At 37.0% G+C, this 13,971-nt stretch overlaps 2 protein-coding genes across 8 annotated transcripts; one reads left to right on the top strand and one right to left on the bottom strand.

Moving 5' to 3' along the window:
* Window positions 1-35: 35 nt before the first annotated feature.
* LOC114878680 (PAT complex subunit CCDC47-like) lies at window positions 36-13,873 on the bottom strand. Of its 7 annotated transcripts, none has more exons than XR_003789779.2 (7): window positions 13,624-13,867; window positions 12,226-12,335; window positions 11,243-11,964; window positions 10,883-10,986; window positions 10,695-10,803; window positions 7,264-10,527; window positions 6,979-7,198 (listed from the first exon to the last, which is right to left on the bottom strand). XR_003789779.2 is itself a non-coding variant. In XM_029192761.2 (7 exons), the coding sequence occupies exons 2-7, from the start codon at window positions 12,295-12,297 to the stop codon at window positions 7,812-7,814; spliced, it is 3,630 nt and encodes a 1,209-aa protein (XP_029048594.2). In that variant the 5' UTR covers window positions 12,298-12,335; window positions 13,624-13,867; the 3' UTR covers window positions 6,979-7,811. The 7 variants fall into 7 exon arrangements, 6 of the variants coding, with proteins under 6 accessions (XP_029048595.1, XP_029048596.1, XP_046144607.1 ...); XM_029192761.2 differs by having other exon boundaries at window positions 6,979-10,527; window positions 11,243-11,783; window positions 11,877-11,964; XM_029192759.2 differs by lacking the exon at window positions 13,624-13,867 and adding exons at window positions 12,647-12,892; window positions 13,029-13,613 and having other exon boundaries at window positions 6,979-10,527.
* On the top strand, window positions 3,526-6,676 carry LOC114878682 (kinesin-like protein KIF3B). Its single transcript, XM_029192766.2, has 2 exons — window positions 3,526-3,609; window positions 4,261-6,676. The coding sequence occupies exon 2, from the start codon at window positions 4,280-4,282 to the stop codon at window positions 6,458-6,460; it is 2,181 nt and encodes a 726-aa protein (XP_029048599.1). The 5' UTR covers window positions 3,526-3,609; window positions 4,261-4,279; the 3' UTR covers window positions 6,461-6,676.
* Window positions 13,874-13,971: the final 98 nt, after the last annotated feature.

Here is a 13,971-nt window from a genome sequence, read left to right as displayed (position 1 = left end):
AAAGTTAAAAATATATTTGTATTGAAATTTTGAAGTATATTTCTAACTTTTATATATTCATTTTAGGTACATTTAAACATCACGTAATATTGTATTTAATACTAAATAAGTATAAATATTCTAATATTCTTATTGCATTTTCTATTTAATATTTCGATACTTTCTGAACATTTCATCCTTTGCTTTTGAATATTGTGTTTCATTTTATAGTGATTTTTAAAAGTATGATATGAAGAAAAATATGTATACATGAAAAAATTCAACGATATTTTTGTATACTTCAGTTTGCAACAGGAGTATTTAGATGAAAAATCATCACAGAAAAGGGCTGATTGTAAAAATTAATTGTACAATAAATAATATTAACATTGTTTAAAAGTAACAGTTATATACACATATACTGTTTTCATAACTTATTGCTGCACTTTCGGGAAATAAAAATGTTTCTAACAGTATTTATAGAACAAATCATACTAATTTCATCGTTAAATAAATATGTAACAATCGTAATATATTATTAACAAATGAGAGGTATATATTAAAAATTACAAATAAAAATATAAAATTAACTGAATTTACAGAAACGACTTTTAAGTATGCGATACTTAGTTTCTGTGACAATTCAATAAATCGTTCAATGGAAATTTCATTGATCTGAGGGATGTGTAATTATTTTTAGTTTTATTACATGAGTCAAATGAAATGGGCAGTTCAATTGAGCAACTCATGGCTCTTTAGAAACTTCAATCAGCTCTTTATGATCAGTTTTACTTGGTCATAATGCTTTCACTTTAAGCTGTTTCATTCTTGGGGCTCGCTTCTTAGCGAGTCTTCGTTGTTCTTTTTCTTCCCACTTTCTTTGCTTATCAGGATCTTCTTCCTGTAGTATACGTTCTTTTTCAGCTCTGCGACGCTCTTCTCTTCGCTGAGCAGCTGCTTCAGCTCTAGCAGCATGAGTTGTTTTTAAGAATGCTTCTTCTACTCTCAGTCTATTTTTATCAGTTTTACTTTTACCCTAAACAATACAAAATCAATGTAAAATAACATAGTACAGAAGATCGAAATATGTAAGCATATCAAAAAGAAGTTGTTTCTTCGAACCTCTTTGGATAATTTGAAACGTCGCAATTTATCTATTAAGTAGAAGGTCAATTGTAAAAGAAGTTTTAATTTTTCTTGGCCTTCTGCATTAGTGGTACGCCCCTTAATGCTTATATTCAACCCAACAAGTAGAACCCTTTTTACTTCAGGCATTGTTAACTGGGTTGTATCTCTAAAATGAAGTAGTAAAACACATTATATGGGGGGAATACATAAATATAATTTACAGTTGGAATGTTTTTATTACTTACTCTTGTTGCTTGGGCCCACTAAATTGATCGCTAATATGTATATAATCTATGTATGGTGCGAATTTTGCAAATGCTTGTAAAACTCTTGTATCTAAAATAGCAGATGCTGCTTCGGCAATTTCAGACATTACGTAAAAGCCTGATGGAAGACCGAATTTTTCTCCTGGTCTCTTTTCTGGGCAATATACACTGATATCAGCCATATCACGTATTAAATGCATCGCAGTTCTCTTTGTGGCTACCGCTAATACAAAATTATCCGTTTCATCTTTTGCTAATTCTACGCGTATATGCGCTTGATCATTTTGAGGTCGCACAAGCTGTGCTAATACCGCGACTAAATCTTGTCTCTTAATTAATTTTAATTCAATTAACATGGAATCACATCCAACTCGCCCTGAACAATATAAACTGTAGTGAGATTGGCTTTCCTTTACCAAGCCATTTTCAGATGTATCTATAATTAAGTCTGCTGTGTCACCAACAAGAGAAAAGTTGTCCAGCAATAGTGGCTTATGCTCTGTGAGCCATATTTTTGCTATGCGAGCATTCTTAGATCGTCCTGCTATGTAATTAATGAAATATACTAATAATCCAATGACCATTAATATTTCTAAGTAAAAACTATCCCATCTGGCACGTAAATGAAGCGGTATTTTTGTGATTGTTAAAGTGGATGGCTCATTGCTTTTGGGGCCTGCATTTCCACCAGCTGCATCTAATCCTTCAAATTCTTCTTCATCTTGAAAATGATCAAATTCACTGTCCCCATCGACAATCAAAACATCTTCCTCTTCAAAATCTTCATTATTATTTGATTCTTTAAGATCATTGATTGTTTGAGATGGTTTTTCATCCTCAAAATCTTCAAATTCTGCAAATTCATTGTCTTCAGGAAGTTCTTCATGAAAATGTGCAGTGACCCATAGATTTGTTGCAACTAAAATGATGTGAACTACTACTAACCACAACTTCATTTTGTCTGGAACAAAGAGGTTAATATAAAAACTATAAAAAATTAATATAGTATTGTATTTGTAAATAATATAATTTGAATACTATATTCTTTAATAATAATTTTCTAAATTTTAATAATAAAATTTCTTAATAAGACATGGATTAATTAGTCTATTCTACTATTGAAGTTTTAAGTGTAAAAATCCTCTGTTTAGTTATTTAATGAATAAACTAACTTTATAGAGAATTTATATTATATTCTTCCAATTTCTCGACATTGATTTCAGTTATTAATTAGACGCAGTAATTTTCTTAATAAATAATACTGTCACAGCACCCTTTGGAGTAGGTGACTTGCACGCTATGAAATTAGCGACGGAACATAACGTCATTTCCGTAATAAAAATAGGAAACTATACTTGATGTCACGAGAGTCCATAACTGCTCCGAAAAGACCAATTTTCGTTCTTCGCGCATCTCCAGTGCGCATCTTCGCCCTGATTGGCGATACTCTCAAATGAAGTGGAAAGCGATTAGCAGAGAGCTCGTTGCGTTCCCCCACCATCTTCCAACCTGCGCGTCGCAGTTATGGACTCTCGTGACATCAAGTATATAATTTCTGTAATTTATTTTAAATTCCTATTTAAATATTTAAATTTAAAATTGTAATTGATAAAAGGCATCGAATTAATTTGTATACCTATTAAAAAAAGTAAATTCTTAAAATGATTAAACTCGTTGAGACTTGTAAACATATTATCAAATGAATAAAGTTTATTGATAGAAAGCTGGATCATTTTTCTTGAAATAAATACAACTGAATTAATAAAAAGAGAATCTGTCGATAAGGTAAATTCCTCTTCGGGAATATTCATAGGTTGGTTTCACTATGATTGTCTGGAATATACTTCATGGTTATTAGGTTAGAGATCGATTCAGTAAGTCCGTGGTCCGTGGTAACGAGTGAGGGAACTTCAGTGCGCATGTTTAATGTACTGGCTTTTCGCTGTCAAAATATGATGCAGTCATTCTTGCATTCTATCATAATGTGTCGTGTACTGTCGTAGTGATTCTCTTAAGCATTAGGTTTTAATTAACGTGCAGGCTGGTAACAACTCTTCAATTAAAAGCAATCGAACAAGTGGACATAAAAAGTGCGCGTGTTGACAGTGAAAATCGTACAAACAATGGATCAATACCTTGCGGTGGAGGGTAACATGCGAATACGACAAAAAATCATCATTCCTTTATTGTAACGCTTATCGTGTAGTACACGTTAATTGTTTGAGAGCTCGAAAAGGTAAGTGTGTCTCCAGAAAAAATTAGACTCTGATACATAGAGCGTGTCGTGTAATGTTTGGTTAAAGCGGCCTTTCGTTTTTTCTTTTGGAAAAATTGACAGAGCTTATACTCGAAAAGTGTTTCAAACGAAAACTTGAGTATCATTTGTGTTAACTATAATAATATATGTTGAATTTTAGTCATTGATTTCTTTGAATATTTGAATTATTAAAAGATCAATACGATGTCCTCAAACACTGTTTCTCATCGTTATTGTTCTTTTGAAAAGTGACAGATCTATGTTTCGATCAATTCATAAGCGTGTATTAAATTCTATACAATCCAATCTATGGCACATCCTACACATAAAAAGTCATTCAAGTTCAAGCAGTTACGTCAACCGGCATCTCGTTACTTCTCCATTAAGGACAGTACTTACAACATACATACATACTACATATGTACTGTTTTAAAGAAGTATTCAACTATTCAAAAAGCGCATTGTTATTCTTTCATTTCTTTATTAATTTAAGATGTCATTTTCTCTATTACCGTTACGTTTCTATCGATTCACAAGTTTACAAAGGACGGATTATTGATTTGGCGAAGCAGTTGTGCGTGTTTAGTCCATAATGTTGAGGCTCATCGTTGTGTTTCTCTCGTTGCACAGGTAAGAACCGACCGTCGACATGGATAAAGCTGACAACCAACTGAAAACCTGGAAAAAGAAAAGCATGAAGACGTGTAGTTTGACGGACGTGGTGACCCAGTGCGTCCAGGTGGTCGTGCGATGTAGACCGATGGACGAGAAGGAGGTGAGTCGTGGGTATACACGTGTGGTCGACGTGTTTCCATCGAGGGGAGTGGTCGAGATCCGTCATCCGCGAGACGATCCATCCAGCGATAACGTGAAAGTATTTACGTTCGACGCGGTTTACGACTGGAATTCCAGTCAACAGGACCTTTACGAAGAGACGGTCAGGCCATTGGTGTCCTCCGTTCTCGACGGCTTCAACGGCACTATTTTCGCGTACGGTCAGACCGGCACTGGGAAAACGTACACCATGGAGGGTTTGAAAAGCGACCACGAGAGGCGCGGCGTAATTCCGCGCTCGTTCGAGCATATATTCAACCACATAGGCAGGTCTGAGAATATGCAGTATTTGGTACGGGCCAGTTACCTTGAGATCTACCAAGAGGAGATACGCGATCTTCTGCACCCTGATCAGAGTTTAAGATTCGAATTAAAAGAGAAACCAGACACCGGTGTGTTTGTCAAGGATTTGTCGACGTCAGTTTGCAAAAGTGCCGCGGAGATTCAACAACTGATGAATACCGGCAACCAAAACAGAACGATAGGCGCAACGAATATGAACGAGCACAGCTCTCGGTCGCACGCGATATTTCTAATCACCATTGAAATGGGATCCATCGGCGATTCTGGTGGAATCAGGGTCGGTCGTTTGAACTTGGTCGATCTCGCGGGTAGCGAAAGGCAGAGCAAAACCGGCTCTTCTGGCGAGAGGCTCAAGGAAGCGAGTAAGATTAACTTAAGTTTATCGGCACTGGGCAACGTGATCTCGGCGTTAGTAGATGGGAAGACAACGCATGTGCCCTACAGGGACTCGAAACTGACGCGATTATTGCAGGATTCTTTGGGCGGTAACTCTAAGACCATCATGGTTGCTAATATCGGTCCAGCTAGTTACAATTACGATGAAACTCTGACGACCCTACGGTACGCTAATCGTGCTAAGAACATCAAGAATAAGCCGAGAATAAACGAAGATCCAAAGGATGCATTGTTGAGGCAGTATCAAGAAGAAATAGGCCGATTAAAAGAGAAGTTGGCGCAAAAGGGTACGGTACCAAGGAAAAAGAAGAGGTCAAAGAGGAAAAAAGAAGACGAAACCGGGGATTCAGAGTCTGAAACGGAAGACAGTCGCGGCGAGGATAATAATAAGATAGAGACAGACAAGAAACTTATAGCGGAGCAGTTGAAGGCTGAGAAGCAAGAAACTGAGAATCTTATAATGAGAATAAAAGACCTTGAAAGTAAAATGCTATGCGGTGGAAAGAACATCATAGATCATACAAATGAACAGCAAAGGGCATTAGAACAGAAAGCAGCTGAGATAGCTGAACGAAAGAAGCGGGAAGTTGAAATGCAACAGAAACTTGAAGATGAAGAACTCACCATGCTAGGAGTTAAAGAAACCTACACAAACCTGCAACAGGAAGTTGATGTAAAATCCAGGAAACTCAGGAAATGTTTCACCAAATTACAGGTCCTTAAACAAGAACTTGAAGACGTAACTAACGATTTTAACAGAGACAGAAGAGATCTAGAGCAGACTCAGCACGAATTAATGAAGGAATTGAAACTTAAGTATCTTATAATAGAGAATTTTATTCCCGAAGAGGAGAAGAATAAAATCTTGTCGAGGATTCATCTGGACGAAGAAGAAGACTGCTGGATAGTCAAAGATCCAGAGCCATCCAGCATAGAATTTATAAAAAGACCCACGTCGGTTGCCGGGGCACGAAGACCAGTTTCAGAATACGCGCGAATCGCCCTGGCCATGGGAAAGGGCTGTCGCTATGCGGGTGAGAATATATTAAACTTAGACCTGGACATGCCAGCGAGAACAACGCTAGATTATCAGGGACCCGCTATCGCGCCTACGATCCAGGCTGTCCTAGAAGAAGCGCTGCGCGACGAGGGAGATATAGACGTAGACGCGTCGAGTGCAAAACTTAGGTCAAAGTCACGTTTACAATCCGCGAAAATAAGACCTAAGAGCGTCGGGAAGATCCCGCAGATACCAGCGCCTGTTTATCCAAAGACGAGGGGTCTCGTGCCCAAATAGGAGATTTGAATACGCGTCTGTAAAGAACCATGTAAATAATGTAAGAACTACGACGACGTCAGCTTTGTTCAATTAATTTATATAGTTGTGATACGCCTCATGGTACTACGTGTATCAAAAATAGCGCAAGTCTTGATAATTCTCTCTAGTCAGTGTGCACCATGCATAATGTGTCGATTATTGTATTAATAAAAAAAAAATGAAACGTCCTACGAATTAAGATTCCTACTTATTCTCTGAAGACTGGCATGTTTGCGTAACTTTTAGTACTTGATAAAAGAGAAAATTAGGCGGTCCTTTTTGTTCTTCTTTATACATATATTTAGATGTATACTTATTGTTAATTTTATTAGTGCTAATTAATGAGTATTTTAACCCTTGAACAGTGGAATTTAGAACATGAAAATGATATAGGATATAAGATCAAATTAAGATCGAGGCTTTCCCATGGTCCGCCGTCCGAGGGTTGAGGAAACATGTTCCCTGATTGATACGCTTATAAAATTACTCTAATGCCCTTTTTTACAACTATGTTTTGTTTTATTGAAAAATTACACATAATTGTTGTTTTTTTTTTGTTTTTTTTTGCTATCGTGTATATGTGCATATACACGTATATACATATATAATATATATATATATATATATATATATATTTTTTGTTAAACATTAAAAGTGCTTGTAAAAATAACATCGTTACTTTCGACTTCTTTAATACGTTATCACACGCATCTGAAACTGTTAAATTAGAAAGATGATAAACATATTATAGATGAATAAAATTTAATTGAAATTAGTCTTACATCGATTGTAATCCAGAGCAAAGATGTTCCTTCGTTTCGATGTTCTTTTCTTATTTCTTTACTTACTTTCTTCCCGTTGGCATTCAAATACACTCCGTTGTTACAAATCCATGTTCACTTAATTTTTCAACAACTTTCAGTCTCGTCAGGAATGCGAGACCACTCGCGAATCATGAACGCATAAAAAGAAAGAATGATTTATCATGCATGAAGGCGTATGAACGTGAAATCCGTCAGGAAGTTATATGTGACAATGAAAATAAGCGTATTTCCAATTCTTTTTTCTTCATTTCCCATAGAAGTGATCAGGATGTCTTGTGACGGACATAACTAACAAAAATTCAGTATAACTATGTATAACGGATTGCAAGAGGTATTTACAATTGAGCGATCCTGATCATTTCTAAGCAATTCAGATTTTTGAACAAGTAACACTTTCACCAGACACTACCAGTGCCTATGGAGAAACTAATTCCAAACAGTTTCACAACTACGTAAAAGTTTGACATGCTCTTCTCAATTCTCAAATTCTCAAATTCAATGTCAGTTCAATAAAAACGTTGTTGTTGCTGCGGCACGTAATTCCCATACTGCTGCGGTGGTTGCTGTGGAGGGTAACCAGAAGAATGACTCGCGGGTCCAGGATACGAGGATCCATCGTAATTCTGTTGAGCAGGATACTGATTCGATGCCATGGACGGTCCACTGTACTGACCCTGATTGCCTAGACCACCGTAACCTTGGTAATTATAACCATTGTCCATGTAACTTTGATTACCACTGTACATTTGCTGCGGATAACCTTGGAACTGTTGGTTGGGCATGTTTGGATAACTTAAGGGAGGTCCCTGTGGACGGGCCATAGGTGGCTGATTAGTCTGAACGTAACCTTGATTATAAAAATTCGATAGTGGAGCTGTTGATGTATTAGACATTGCAGCATCTAATGGTTTTGATACAGTTTCAGTATTTTCACCTGTCAACGATTTTGGGACATATTTGTTGGGAAGATCGCCCATTATGTTAGCTATTAGCCGTTTGGTCTCATTCAAGATGGCGTTCGGGTCGTTAGTCTTTGTCAGTTCTTTCGACCTTACCGGAGAACGTGACCTTGAACGTGAACGCGAACGCCACGACGTCGGTGAATTCGACACGGATTTTGAAAATCCTCGGGACTTGGACTTTGCTTTTTCATTCTCACTAACATTTTTATCTGCAGCTTTGTATATGTCTTCAAAAGTATAATCATCATCGTCGTCCGATAAATCTAATTTAGTTTTCTGTTTGTCCTCACTCTCGTTCTTTGTCTGCTGCTCTTCGTCATCGTCATTCGCGAACATATCAATTTTAGGTTTCCATTTATTTTCTACCTCAATTGGGTTCTGATTTCCTTTGTTTAACGAGAAAGGGGACACACTTTTGTTGGACTTAATATTAGTCTCAATGTTTTCCGGTGTCGGAGATTTTAGTTTTGGCGCAGATGTCACTATCGACGTCGTGCCCAAGTTAACGAACGTTCTTAACTTCTCTACTCGAACCGGGTCGGTCGCTTCTAATTTCTTCAAGAAATTTATTAAACCATGCTGTTCTTGAGTGCTTAGGTCTTTGAAATTCTGCAAAAGGGACTTCAACTCTGCATCAGACATACTCACCATCCTGGAAGTCTGATGTTCAACAGTGTCTGTCGCCGTGGACGTGGCCGCTGCAGATGTACTTTGAGGAAGGGAGTTATTACCACTTGCTAAACCTTTCACAAAATCTGCAGTAGTGACCGGCTTATCGGAATTCTTTGAAGCCTCAGCCATTCCAACGACAGCATTGATAAGAGTTTCTAATTCTTCTTGGGACACGTTTGACCTACCCTGTGCCACCAGAGCAGCTGCTATTTGCTGAGCAATAGCTACCTTATCTACAGTGCCAACACCAGGAACGCTAACTGGTTCAGACTTAATTGCAGGCGTAATAATTTCCACAGATCTAGGATAAATAGTTCTCGGTATGTAACTAGCCGATCTGGCAGCTTCTAATTCTCTTTTCTTCTTCTTCTCTTCTTCCATCTTTTTTTTACTCTCTGTTGCTTTGTGCAATAACTGTGCAATATTTTGTATCGCAGTCTTCGTCGGAGTTATAGCCATCTTTTCTATCATTCCCGCGAATAGCTGACCTTTCAGCTTTTCTTTCACCGTTTCGAACAGTACACTTACCTCTTCGTCGTACAATAATTCCTCGGCAGAATTAGGCTTCGCCTTTTCTGCAGCTAGTGCTCTCGAAAGAAGAGATACTATCTTGGGACCAAGAGAGCCTAGCTGACCTTCTAATGCTGTAAGTAATCGCAACAAACCAACCACTTCTAAATCTTCAGTTAACACCTCATCCGGTATAGGACTCGGAGATTTATCTTTCACTGGATACGGAGTCGCATAATGTATAGGCCTACGAGGTGGAACTCCTCGGGGATAGTAACTGTTCCTGTACACGCTTCCTCTGCCGCGCATGTACGAAGAATACGCGTAATCCCGTTCCCTTGCCTCATGGCGGTCATAATAATCACTTTTAATAGTTTTCGTACCAACATACTCCACTTCGTCGTCGCTGTCCACGCGATGACGACTTCTTTTTGGAGACCGATCGCGTCTGCTTGGGATCCATTTCTCCGGTGGTTTGTCCTCCGGAAGTTCCAATCGCTTCCTAATCTCCTCTTTGCGCTGCTGTAGCTGCTCATTATGGATCTCTCGCATTCTTTTATTCCAGAATTCGATCCACTCTGGTTTGAAGTCGTGTTTACTGGGATCTTTACCTTCAGCTTGCAACTCTTTATACCGTCTGTTCCAGAATTTCTTCCATTCGTCAGGGTACGATGGATGCTTCTCTGGGTTCTTTTCGTGAAACTTCAACGCACGATCGAGGGTCTCTTCGGCACGTCTGATCTGTTCCCGGTACTTATCCCATTTATCCCGTTCCCTGAGCGGTTCCGGGGACCGGGAGCGCGAACGTGTACGCGAACGTGTTCGATCTCGCGAATATCGTGATTTGCTGCTACGATACTTGCTACCTTTGTCTAGCGAACTGTCTTTACGATTACGAATCGGTGAACGTGACCTCGAACGCGACGGCGACGGCGAACTAGATATGCTCGAAAGCGACGAGAGGGATTTAGTCTCGTCGGAGGGACGTTTGGGAGATTTTTTCACGTTTTCTTCGTCTTTATCTAACGGTTTACGCATATTTAACTTATCCCTCGTAAGGATACGAATCTTGAAACCCCTAAAAAAAAAAGAATAAAACATGGATTCACAATCTGAATTCAAGTGATTTATTCAGAAAGGGATAGATGGGATTGTACTGCATGTATTTTCAAACATCACAAAGTAAACGAATATCTATGTGTCTAAAAAATATTAAAACTTGTGTTGTATGTAATATTAACTTACGATTTTGTGGTGGTTGGTTTAGTCTCAGTTTTCTTCGGTGATGATTTCTCACTTTTCTTCTCTTCACTTTTGTGCTTATCTTCTACCTTCTCATCGGCAGATTGAGAATCTTGATACAAGATTATTGAAAGATTGAATATTTAAGAAAGAAATATCTTACTTATGTTGGAAATATAAATTATACTCACCTTTCTTTGAACCACTATTACCCGTTATTTCAGCCATCTTCTCTTCAAAGTTTGTTACCCATCGCACATCGTAAACATCCATAAACGTTAATTCTGGCGTTTCCCTGCACGTAGGAAACAGCCATTCATTTTGAGGTAATGCAAATTAAATTATCATTACATTATTACCGCGCACTTCGCCGAATCACGTCCAGGGGACTTTTCGTAAAACACCCGAACTGAGATATTTAATTCGTTCAATCGAAAAAGACGTACAGGATGATCCCCTTGCTATGCTATATAAACGTGCTTCTTTTGTCTAACGTAGCAAGAAGAACAACCTCTGTATGGATAAAGAACGTAATATAAATTATGACTTACCTAAAATGGTAATCCTGATAGACCCTCTTGATATATTGCATTTTATTCTTTTCGTATTGGTTTTTATCAACCAATTGAGGCTGTAATCTTCCAAATCGTTCTTCGATCTTCTTAGCCACTAACACCGATATTTCATTAGCTCCACGTTTATAATTAAGAGTACGCGGTAATTCCATAATAGCTCGCGATATTGTTGGAAAATGTCTATTTAGATAAGTTATTCTGTGATTGTAACTGGTAATATGGGCCATAACAGTACGAGGATCGCCTCGTTTATCACACAAAACACATGTATAACTGGGTTCACAAGAATCATTATCAACCAATTCTAGAAGGTATTCGAGACCGACTAGTGGAGAACTTCTGTGTCGATCCAGACTCATCTGAATCGTAGTTGTTCTAGTTATTTGGTCTTCCATGCCAGGTGGTACTGGTTCTCCAGGTGCTAGACTATCGCTAATCGCAGCCGATTGAACCGGTGGAGCTGCTTTTGGAATATCTGTTCGTTTGGACCATAATAAAACTGGATACGGCCATTCATCTAATTTCATTTTATGACGATTACACATATTATGATTTAATAATTTATGAGCTCCAAACAGAGCAATATTACATATATGACACCATATATCACCATCTTCTGTTTCAGAATACACTGGCCTGAGCGTGCCATCTTCAGCCGTGACACTACTCCTCATTAAACGTTTTCGATCATATTCTTCCTGTGAAATACAAATATCTTGTAAAATGAACAGGTAACTGTCATTCCAAGTGTATATCACAGAATGTAAAAATTTAGCATCAAAAATACATTTTTAATAGTGTACAGATCAAAATAAATACATACATAAATATTGTATCTTCAAAATTTCGTAAATATGACGGTATATTTCCAAGTTTTTGAGTTTCAAAAATTATTTCAGATTTCTTTTAAATATTAAACGTAAGTACAATCTAGTATACAAGTTTTGCTATGCGTTTACCTTATCTTGATCATCTTCGGTTAAATGAGAGGGGTTACGACCCTCTATATCAAGATCATCAAAGTTTTGCATGACTACGCCAGGTTAATGAAAAATTCTCACCACGATTTCTGAAAACACAAAAAAGCTATGATGTACAAGAAAGAGTATGTTGTACGGCAAATAATGACAATATTAATAAAAGAAAATAATCGTAATATATAAAGTCAATATAACGAAAAAACAAATTTTAAACTAACAAACTATCACATACCTAATTTGTTAAAAAAAAATTCTAATTTTTACAATGATAAATTATTAATGATCCATACTGATCCATATTGATTACATATATTGCAAACCAACCCTGCAGCAGCAGTTATCAAATTGTTCATCATTAATTAGTATAATAAAGCTACAAATTTTAATAAACTATACTTACCCCTGCAAAGCTGTACATATTATACTTAAACAATTTATGTACACACATAACATTATTTAAATGTGAAGTTTCCATAAATAATGAAATTTAACGTATAGCTAAAATCTGATTATAAATTTATATTTAATACAAGACATAATTGATGTTGTAAAATATTGCTGAACAGATAGTTTCAGCAACAAAGAATACAACATCATTGATCTTTTAAATGTGTTTTAAACAATTCATGTCTATGTACTTACACCTCTGAAAAATTTAACAGATTAGATATATTCCTAAGAAGATCAATGAACATTTAATCTTTGCTGTTTAACACAAAAACTAATGTATACAAATAATCAATGTTTTGCTGGATTATAAGAGTGAATCTCCAGCTACTTACCGATAAACATAAAACCTCATATTTTCAATAATGTTTCCAGGATGCACAATAGCACAAAACATTAAATGGAGTGTATCATATAAAGACACTAATATCACGCAAAGTTAAGAACTAGAATAACTTTGCGACTTAAAAGAGAAAAAAATATAGCTGCTTATGTCAAAATGAAATTGTGTTGTATTTAATACTGACACAGCTAAAGAGGGTAATACTGTCAAATTGATTGCAACAGGAGAATGAATGAGACATAAACGATATGTGTCTTTTATTAAGCAGTGCTTGCTTAAACAAATGATGTTGCGAATAACATAACAAAATTACGGAACGAACCTATAATACACGCAACCAAAGGGTTATCGGATTGATTATAATTGCAATAACGTAAATATTACATTGGTTTCATTCGTGTTGCTGAACAGTTTTAGCAACCAAGATTATAGTCGAATGACGATTTCTTGACTTTAAGTTAACCCTTCATTTTCTATCAATAGTTTTTATTTTTTGTCGCCATTGAATCGTAACCTCCGAAATGCTCCGAAAGTAAAAATGAAAGGTGTACAGAAAAGTGGAAAATTGAGTAGTAGGTTTCACTTACCACGTTACCAATACACGACAATCACATTCACCAGTACTTCCTGGGTGAGCTTTTAATTCATTAATTTTTTTCCTGAGAAATCCTTTCGGCGGCCATATCGAAAAAGAAATACTGGATGAATGCAAATCTGCGCATGGCTGGCCTGCATATACAGTGACTACAGAGCAGTGATGCCAGAATCGTGAAACGTGGGACTACGTACATACATGCAAAGGCAAAAAACTGGGCATGCCTTTGTTTTCGAGGGGTTATGATTTAGAGGAAAGCCGCCATCTATGTAATAACGGCGGAAACTACTCAGCAATTTACCGGCTGCAGGATGGATGATTGATAAGCCGACAATTTACC

The sequence above is a fragment of the Osmia bicornis genome, chromosome 14 (genome assembly GCF_907164935.1).
Source record: "Osmia bicornis bicornis chromosome 14, iOsmBic2.1, whole genome shotgun sequence".
NCBI lineage: Eukaryota > Metazoa > Arthropoda > Insecta > Hymenoptera > Megachilidae > Osmia > Osmia bicornis.
This window is presented reverse-complemented; position numbering and strand designations above follow the sequence as displayed.

What these genes read in the sequence shown, in the direction of transcription:
- LOC114878682 (XM_029192766.2), top strand. Translation starts at nt 4,280, where the DNA reads ATGGATAAAGCTGACAACCAACTGAAAACCTGGAAAAAGAAAAGCATG.
- LOC114878680 (XM_029192758.2), bottom strand. Translation starts at nt 12,297, where the DNA reads ATGCAAAACTTTGATGATCTTGATATAGAGGGTCGTAACCCCTCTCAT. An exon ending in TATCAGGATTACCATTTTAG is followed by an intron (nt 10,987 to 11,242) that starts GTAAGTCATAAT and finishes TCCTACGTGCAG; the next exon opens with GGAAACGCCAGAATTAACGT. An exon ending in AAACCAACCACCACAAAATC is followed by an intron (nt 10,528 to 10,694) that starts GTAAGTTAATAT and finishes TTTTTTTTTTAG; the next exon opens with GGGTTTCAAGATTCGTATCC.